Source organism: Panicum virgatum, chromosome 3N (assembly GCF_016808335.1).
Source record: "Panicum virgatum strain AP13 chromosome 3N, P.virgatum_v5, whole genome shotgun sequence".
Taxonomy (NCBI): Eukaryota; Viridiplantae; Streptophyta; class Magnoliopsida; order Poales; family Poaceae; genus Panicum; species Panicum virgatum.
Genome location: NC_053147.1, coordinates 69,200,484 through 69,210,336, shown reverse-complemented (window position 1 = coordinate 69,210,336; position 9,853 = coordinate 69,200,484). Strand labels below are relative to the sequence as shown.

At 51.2% G+C, this 9,853-nt stretch overlaps 2 protein-coding genes across 2 annotated transcripts; one reads left to right on the top strand and one right to left on the bottom strand.

The window, feature by feature from the left end:
• Positions 1 to 3,828: 3,828 nt before the first annotated feature.
• LOC120667073 lies at positions 3,829 to 4,776 on the bottom strand. Its single transcript, XM_039947091.1, has one exon. It carries the CDS (start codon positions 4,480 to 4,482, stop codon positions 4,036 to 4,038), a length of 447 nt encoding a protein of 148 aa, XP_039803025.1. The 5' UTR covers positions 4,483 to 4,776; the 3' UTR covers positions 3,829 to 4,035.
• Positions 4,777 to 7,200: 2,424 nt separating this feature from the next.
• Positions 7,201 to 8,562, top strand: LOC120663977 (short-chain dehydrogenase ptmH-like). Its single transcript, XM_039942933.1, has one exon. The coding sequence runs from the start codon at positions 7,467 to 7,469 to the stop codon at positions 8,376 to 8,378; it is 912 nt and encodes a 303-aa protein (XP_039798867.1). The 5' UTR covers positions 7,201 to 7,466; the 3' UTR covers positions 8,379 to 8,562.
• Positions 8,563 to 9,853: the final 1,291 nt, after the last annotated feature.

The following is a 9,853-nucleotide window of genomic DNA, read 5'->3' as shown; positions in this document are numbered from 1 at the left end:
TTGAGTAGCCAGAAACTCTGGATATCCAGGAGCAGGCGGCTGGTGGTGATGTCCAGGCTGCGGCGCTCTGCCCTGCGCCACGAGCTCACGGAGGAGTGCCGTCTGCTCATCGCGCCCAGTGAGCATGGCCGCAATGGCCTGGGCCAACTCAGGAGGGTTCGGTGGTTCTCCCATTCTGCATTCAACCATGACGAGGTTAGTTCCATCATCCATGGTAAATCAAGACAAAACCGATAGCAACTAATCCTTGCAAGTCATGGCACAATGCAGAATGTAGGGCTTCAAAACAATTCTGAAGGATACTAGCAGGCGGGGCCAGGCGATCGATCGGCGCCACCAATTGGTCTGACCGAGCTGCCCTGGTCCAGCCGAAATTAGTACGGCGGACCGTCCGCAGTACATGGGCGGACCGTCCGCTTCCCAAATCCTAGTTGACCGGACTGTCCGCGGAGAGTCTGCGGACCGTCCGCCGTGCGCTCTGTCAACCAGATTCAGTTCCACCCGGCTCTGGTAAATTTTCCTCAAGGTTCGGCGGACCGTCCGCGGGTCCTAATCGGACTGTCCGCTGAACATGCCTCGCGACAGTGCCTCCGGTCCGGCCGACGACACTCTCGCAACCTTTCACGCCCCCCTACCAGCCCTCTCGTTCCGTACGTCATCTACAAAGGTCCTTAGGATCGTAGACTCACACCCCCATCAATTCCCACGAAAAAACCCCAGAAACCCTACCAAAATGAGATGCATGCTCGCCCTACGCTCAAACCCATTTTTTATATTTTTAGAAAAACTCGAAATTTAGTCATGCCTGTACCACCCTCGGTGAGTTTCGGCTCTGATACCAGCTGTGACGGAACCGCCAAATTAAAACTCTAATTAAGCGTAATGGCCGTCATTTGAACACATCGGGCTCATTAGCTTAACGGCTTAATTTGGCGATCCTTTCTCAACCCACGTCCCGATCGAAACATCACCGATAGTCCCACGCGAAGGTGGGCGCAGATGGTACAAGCACGACACATATTTGAATATACAACAAATATACATAGAACTTGACCTTAAGTTTTACAAACCGAGTTTGAATAAACACATAATTCACAAACTTTACAATACTGAAATCCTGGTTCGTCTAGAGGAACGGGGCCTACAGCTACCAAAAGTGAGCCCTAGAGAGATCCCTAACTAAACGTCCGGCTCCACGACCACCCATCCCTCTGCATCCCGGCGGATGAACTTGGCGCAGCAGGGACAGAAGTCTACGTCTGCGTGCCCTGGAAATATTGTGGCAACAAACCCTGAGTATACTAATACTCAGCAAGGCTTACCCGACCAGTGGGTATAACTTAGCCCACATATCTAGACATGCAAGGCTCTTGGCTGGTGGTTATTTTGCAGAAAAAGCAACTAAAGTAATTCCTTACTTTCATTATTTTAGCTTCAGATTCTATATAAATTAACTCTCATCTCATATTCGCAAAGACCTACTATAGCAATCATGGTGATGCAAGCAAAATAATTCGATGAGCTCAATATTTTATATAAACATACCTAACTCACTTTCTACATTTTTGCTACGGTGTGACAAAGAGACCAAGGCCCTCATAACCGCGAGACACGGCGAATCGATCCGATTTAACCTTGCAAGGTGGACCTAACCAACACGGCACGTATTTGCCCCGTCGGACTATACATACCAACCGTTCCCCTCCCCGCCTCGAACTACAGGAACCAGCCCAACGACATATGGTCAGCCGAGCTCAACGTGAGACCACCAAAAGTAAACACATGCATCCCAATTCTCCGCGACTACTCGACTCGCCCCAGGAGTTGGGTGCGGGTTCCTGTACTTTCGAAGCAAGGCAGTACTCGGCTTACCGGTTTCGACTACCTCCTACTCCCGGCATGCGGTTAGTACAGTTCAATCCCCGATCAGCACTGCCACATCCACCGGTCCTTAATCGACACAGACGGGGCTAAGACACCCAGGAACCCTGTCCTGCTGCCATACCTATCCATCATCCCCGCCCGGTCTCACATTTCCATGTTCATTTCGAAACCAATCTCACATACTGAATTATATAAAGATAATAACGTATATCGCGAGTAACCGGAAATTACTCGACTCCTAACATCCTACATCTCGCGAGTGCAGGAGACCACTCGTCTTCTACCGGTAACATTAAGCTTAGCACAACTATCGTCCTATACATGCTAGTATAACTCTGGGAATCCTATGAATCATGCAACTAGGGTTCCAAACAATTCCTGAACTTAATGCACAAGTAGTAGAAACATACATAGGTGTCTTAATTTAAAATACTAGGATGTGCACCGGGGCTTGCCTTGCGCCTGCTGCTCAACACTGGGGTCAGACGGGCCTTGGGCCGGGTGCTCACACCTCTCCTCTTGGGCTTGCGTCGGTTGCTCTTGTGGTGCCGCGATCACCTCAAAGACGGCTCCCTCAGATGCGGATGCTACACGTATGCATATGAATTAAATGAGTGCAGCCCAAGAATGTAACTAGTTTACTTTAACTGAAATACCCTGCGGACTGTCCGCGCCCGAGTGGCGGACTGTCCGCCGCACTATCCTACCAACCCAGCAGAGGCAACAACGTCTCTGGAACTTTTTCCCATTTTACCTGCGGACTGTCCGGCCACCCCTGGCGGACCGTCCGCAGTTCAAGTACTCAACCCACCAGAGACGAAAACGTCTCTGGACAATTTCCTAGACTCTACTGCGGACTGTCCGCGCCCAAGTGGCGGACCGTCCGCAGTTCACCCCTGCGAACCCCCAGAGACGACATCGTCTCTGAACAATTTCAAGCCTCAACGGCGGACCGTCCGCTCCCCTATAGCGGACTGTCCGCAGTCAACCTTGCAAGACAACCAGAGGCAACATCGCCTCTGGACAAAAACTAACCTGACCGGCGGACCGTCCGCTCCTCCCAGGCGGACCGTCCGCGATAACTAATTCCTGACCTTCGCACTAGGCGGCAGCAAGGGCGGTGACGACGGCGGAGGCCGTGCTCCGGCGCCGGCGACACGCCATGGAAGGGGAAAAAGGCTGCGAAGCATAAGAAACTCACCACGAATCCATTCCCGCGGTCGGTTCGAGTGGAGGGCGACCGGAGAGGCGGATCGGCGGTGGAACTGAGCTTCAACACCTCCAATGGCGTCCGGCGGTGGTGGGAAGGATTCCGGCCGTGAGGAGCCGGTCTGGAGGTTTGGGAAAGTGGAGGAGGGGCTAGGGAAGGTACTCACGCAAGGAATCGAGTTAGGATGGCCGGAGAAGGGAGATCGAGGGGAGAGGGCGACGTCGAGGCGAGCGGTCTAGCGTCGCTCGGTTCTGGACGAAATGAGGAGGAAGAGAGATCTGACCAGCGGGTCCCACATCCGTCCAGATAAATATCTGGCGATGCCTCGCGGACTGTCCGCCAGTCTCGAGCGGACTGTCCGCGAGTCAGGTGTTACAAGTATGTAGCAGCATTAGAATTCTGAAGCACTAGCCGGCACTTGTTGAATCAGCTGCATCAGTTCTGACTCACTGACTAGGAATCAGCATTGCAGGAGCGCTGAATAAACAGAAAATTTGGAGGACGAATATGCAAGTAAGCGTTCGGGAAAATGGTCAGATGCTGCTCGAGCATCGATCAACGGTTAAAAGTCCGAGTCAAACTCTATCTTTATCAAGTTGGCACTCGGTCAAGCACAAACGGATGCATTCGCTCGCTGTCAAAAGCTATGGTAATCATCCGTCGGTGATGAAGAAAAAAAGAAGAAGGAAAAAGACAGTTTTTGTTTTTCACATAACAGACATGATGAACTCACATAATCTGAAAGTCTGAAACTAAGATGAAGTTGAGAGATTGCAAATATGTTTGTATCTTTTCACAGATGGTTCTTCTTCCCTTACCATACATAAAAGAAAACGAACCTCGCTAATTCAAGCTTCACACTGACATAAACATAACCTTAAAAAAGATATCAAGAGCAGAAGACTACGAGAAGACAAGACGAACTGGCCGGTGGATCAAGCTTAAACATCTCTAGTAGGACGCAGCTCCGGCCGTTTGGCCACCTTGACCATGCTCTGCTCCACGGCCCCGGCGGAGCTCTTGCAGGAGAGCCCGAGGCGGGCCCACGTGAACCACCGCCGCCCCTTGGCCTCCTCCCTCGCCGCGCCGCCGACGTCCTTCCCGGTTCTCCTGCCGCTGCTCTTGGTGCACGCCAGGTACGCGGCCAGGAAGGGGTCGTCCTCCGGCCGGACGGCGCGCGCCCTCGACGACAGGCTTCTCGCCGGCACCGCTGCCCGGCCCGGGGGCGGCGGCACGGAGAGGCGGCGCGCCGGTGGCTGCGGCGCCTTCTTCGGGCTCCCCGGCGGCACGTCGCAGCGGGCTTCCGCCGCCTTGACTACCACTGGCTCCCACGAGAAGACCACGGCGGCCGCCGGCACGAGCACGGCCTCCTCCTCCTCCTGGCCCATGCCGATCGAAGGAGCTCCGATGGACTTGTCGCTCGCTCGCTCGCTCCTTTTGGTGCGCTCGCAAAGACACTGGCCGAGATTAATCAACCTGCTGCCGTCCTATTGATACGGATTTGTGTGCGTGTGCTCTTGGCGTGAGTCGAAGACGAAGAGGAAGAAGAAGAAGAGACGGTGGTTGGCGTGGAAGAAGTAGGGGAGGTTAGCAGTGGCATTTAGCGGCGTCGCCTGCGTTCTCCCTGCACGACAAACGTGTGAGCAAATGGTGTTTATCCTCGAGCAGTTACAGGTTAGGAGTCAATTAGTAGTGCCTCTGTGTATATATACACATCAATACATCATGTTAGGCTAATGGTCGTCATCTCATTCGTGCATGGAGATCGTATGGAGACGGATACGGTATGATAATACTAGTATACTATACTGCAAGAGGATTGAGAAAAGAAATACAAGAGGGCAAGAAATAGCAAGTTTGTTAGGGTGGATGGCCTTCAACAGTGATGCCTTGACCATTCTCTCCTCCGATCCTTTTCTGAACAATAACAATGCCCATTCGTGTCTTCTTCGTATAGTTTCTGGACCCTGGGATTGCAACAAACTATGCAGATTGTGGAGAAGAACATACTGGCGGCAGGACTTTGTGTGTTGTATTCCTGATTAAACAATGTGGATCGGCATAATAAACGTGTCAGCATCCACACTGACACCAATTAATCCTAGGAGAGCAAAAAACTAGTCCACAAAGTTTTGACTTTGTCGTATTGAATATTGACATGGGTAGGAGCAAGCAAATGCAAGGCAATACACATGAATGGAAACACAAGGTAACAATGCAGGAGTCAAAGCACAAACCGGGACTTTCTACGCATGCAAATCGACAAAATACAGATTTGAGTGAGGAATGAGGAATGAGACCACGGAGGGGGATCGGAATGAATGTTAAAAACGTATTTCTCTTATGGGACATGCCTGGCAAACCTATGAACACAGAGCATCTAGAATGCCAACTAGTTACTGTCATGTATCTGAACGAGAAAATGGAAGATATATATCTCGCTAGCTGGGTTAGATCTTACATTCACCGTGTTCGGCAGGCTGGAGCTGGAGGCTGGAGCTGGAGTAGGGTGAGAGAAAAATATTGTTACCTGGCTGGTGGCTGAAGGCAGGAGCTGGAGGGATGAGAGAGGGATTCATTGTACCAGCCTCCAGCCGAACACGATGATTCTCCTTATATTTTATATAAGGTGGTAAGTTGCTAGTACATGTTGGTAGTCAAGAGGAATAGGAGCGATGCTATCTAGTTTGCATCTGAAATTTCAGTTTTTTTTCTTTCTGACGATCTGAAATTATCTTTCATATAAATGAAAGATGAAAGTTTTCCTTTTCATCCTCAGGGGGTGTCTAGTTGGTAAAAAAGTTTGGGTTTGAGTATTGTAGCACATTTCGTTGTTATTTGACAATTAATATATAATCATGAATTAATTAGCATCATTAGATTCATCTCGTATGAATCAGTTAGACTATGTAATTAGTTATTTTATTCAACTGTATTTAATGTTACATACATGTGTCCAAAAATTTGATGTGATAGGTACTGCGCAAACCTTTTTGGGAAATGAACGCCCCCTTACAGAGTTTAGTTTCTTTTAGAACCAGATGCATAAATATTAGCAGAGATTGACTGATGCAGAGCAGCCCCAGACAAAGCAGCTATCAAGGAGTTAGGAGATCCTTCTCATGTACTACTGTTGAAAGGACATTAAAGAAATGCCAAACCGGCTACGTTGACCGCTAGTGCCTAGTGGTGGTGGCATCGTCGATCCTAAAGGATGGTCAGCTATTGGGCAGGCTACAGGTACGCATTAAAAATTTAAAATAGCTACACCTGATTACAAACCGAACATTCCTACCGGGAATTGTTTAGCAATTTAATTTGGCGTATTATATTATATAAGCACGTAAAAAGGAAAAGCAATGCTATCGGCCGGGGACGAATTTAGCCGCCATAAATTTGAATGCTACGGACTTGAATAATCTGAGCATGATATATAGGATAGGGATGTCTTGTTATGATGGATGGAATTGCACATAGTTAGTCTTAAACTAGTCATCATCACATGACTATTCCAACGACGTGATAAAATGAGCCACTATGTCTTATCTTGCAGATTCGAGTCTCTGACGAGCCACTAGCTAGTACCGTACGTAATACTACATGTGGTATTTCTTTTCTTTTTCGATGAAACAGTAGTACATGTGGTATTTGAATGGAGATCAGTTATACGGCTGGAGTGTTTGACTGGACTTGTTCAGCAAAACGGGCAACTGATTAATAATCCAGTAAACAATGAATGAATGAATGAATGAATGAAGGTTCCGTTCCGTGCTAATTTCCGATTTCTAGAGCGAGGTTCGTGCAGGCAGGTTTTGGCAGAAAATGACTGAAACGCTGGCAAGACTTGGGCGCTCTGTTTCTCTCTATCCAACAGGTCTGATCTAGCAATCTGTCCTCAATAATTCAGCTCCCTGCACACAGTGCTAGTCCAATACATACAGCGTGTCCATTTCTGGACTGATCCGACCGACCGAGCAACAGTGGAGAATGAAACCAGACTACCAGTACTTGTGCTGCCATGTGATGTGGTCACGAGCAATGCAATCTTGGACGGATGCAGCATCCGTCATGCAGATTAAGATTTAGATCAGCAGCTCGCTCAAGCACAATGATTGCTTAAATAAAGCACCTGTGAGGCTGTGACGATCCATCCAAGTAGCAGGGTGCCGAACGGCCGGCCGGCGCGGAAGATCGCCCAAGCAATGAAGAAAAGGAAGACTGGCCGGCCGGCCGGAGCCGGATCCCCCAAGAAGAAGGCGCCAAGAGCGATCGCATATCCCTCTTGCATATTCCCCGTCTGAATCCTCCTGACGGACATCCCCAACACAGCAACATTATATATATATACTGAACGCTCGATTCGACGCAGCCCATGGCGAGCGACGGCGCTGCTGCTAGCAGTGAAGTCGCCGGCGACGGCGAGGCCGAGCAGCAGCCGGTGGTGCTCATCACCGGGTGCGCCAAGGGCGGCATCGGTTACGAGTACTGCCTGGCCTTCTCCGCGCTGGGGTGCCGCGTGGTGGCCACCGACCTCCCCGACCGCGTCCCGGACCTCGCCGACCTCGCGGCGGCGGACACGCTCCCGCTGGACGTGACCTCGGAGTCGAGCGTGGAGGGCGCCGTGCGGCGCGTGCTGGCGGAGCACGGGCGCATCGACGTGCTGGTGAACAACGCCGGGGTCGGGTGCACGGGTCCGCTGGCGGAGCTGCGGCTGGAGTCGGTGCGGCGCGCCATGGACGTCAACTTCCTGGGGCAGGTCCGGACGGTCCGCGCCGTGGCGCCGCACATGGCGGCGCGCGGGTCGGGCCGCGTGGTGAACGTGGGCAGCGTGGTGGGCCGCGCCGCCACGCCCTGGGCGGCGCCCTACTGCGCGTCCAAGGCGGCGGTGCGCGCCGCCACGGACGCGCTGCGGCTGGAGCTCCGGCCCTTCGGGGTGCACGTCGTGGAGGTGGTGCCCGGCGCCGTGCGCTCGGGGCTGGGGCGCGCCAACGCGGCGGGGCTGGCGCAGGGGGAGTGGCGGCTGTACCGGGGGTTCGCGGCGGCGATCGAGGAGCGGGCGCGGGCGTCGCAGGCGGGGCGGGCGACGGACGCGGGGGTGTTCGCGCGGCACGTGGCGCGCCGGGTGATGAGCGCGCGGCCGCCGCGGGAGATCGTGTACGGCCACATGACGCTGCTGTTCGCGGCGCTGGCGGCGGCGCCCGGCTGGGCGCGCGACGCCTTCTTCGCCAGGCGGTTCGGCCTCCACAACAAGACGGCCACTGCTGCACAAGCTGCCCACGATTAGCTTGCTTGGCCCGGCCCATCCGACGAAGAAATCAAATCGAAAATTGGGCTCCAGCGGCGTGCGCGGCCCACGAACGAACTCTGTGTGTGTACTTAGAGTTTTTTTTTCAGTTGTAGACAAGGGCCCAACACAACAGTTAATGGCATTCCACACCACAAACTGAGTGACAATCTTCTTTTTTTTATCCGAGGGAAATTTAGTGACAATCTTGGAAAGATTTAATTTGAAAAGCTTTAATTTCTGTGTGCAACGAAACTCATCTTGTTCGGATGGCTGATTTTAGCCGGCTGAAATCACTGTGGCTGATTATGGGTACTTGAGCTTCCACGAGAAGTTGCTGCTACAGTCAAAGCATCTCCTAAAAATCATCTAGAATAATCAGCAAGCCGAACAAGCTGACTAGCACTATCTTGTGGCGGTTGGCAAAAGGAAAAAAAAAAGTCACTATCATGAATTTTTAGACGCAGAAGAAAAGCAACAATGCATGGTGAGCAATTTACTGGTACCTTTATGCATTTGTTCGCCAAACCTTGAATTTTGGGGATTGCTTAGCTTCGCTTGCGTTGCGTGACACACGGCACGATTGGACGGTGGTGGATAATAATCGCTGTGTTTGGTTGGCTGTGGCTGGTAGCTGATGTTGATTTGTTGTCAGAAAAAAATACCATTGTCTAACTGCTGGTGGGTGACTAATACTAATTTGGTGTAAAAGAAAAATATTGCTAGCTAGCTAGCTGACAAACCGACTGAACAGAGCGAGCGATCATATCCTCGCATCTGCATCAACAAGGATGATGCATGGTATAGGCAGCCTGGTCAGACTTGCTAATTGACGATAATACGCGGCTGGGCTCGGGCGGTGCAGATGGCGACGTCTAACGACTCCCTCCATGCCTGATTATCAGTACTACTAGCAACATCTAATCTGTGCCCCTATTTCCAATGTGTACAATACATGACGCAAGCACGCCGACATTACTTTGACAAACCAATTGAGCTGTGCCTACTGTACGTAGATCGTACCATTTGCGCACCTCTAGATGATGTAGAACGTGTCCTCGCAAAAAGAACAGAAAAAAATACTTCCACCATTTCAAATTATGGGTTGTTTTGGTAAATTTAGCTACATATGTATTAGTACATTTGTATATGTATATGTACAATGAGGCTAAAATGTAACAAATTCCTCCGACTCTGCAGTTGCAACGGAGAGATTGCATTGGCTACAACTGGGAGAATAGACCAATTGCAACTGGACAGAATTTATTGTATTGTGCGCGAATTAGTTGCAACCGGATGCGAACTAGTGCAACTCAAACCGACTTGATTGCAACTGGATGCGAGCCCGTTACAACTAGAACTGTCACAATTGCAACTCAAAGGGTGAATACATTCTCTATGCAATATGTATGGCGTGGCCGGCGATGTGATTGCGGCGCTCACGAGAAGGTTTCAGGTCGTGGACGTGCTTTACA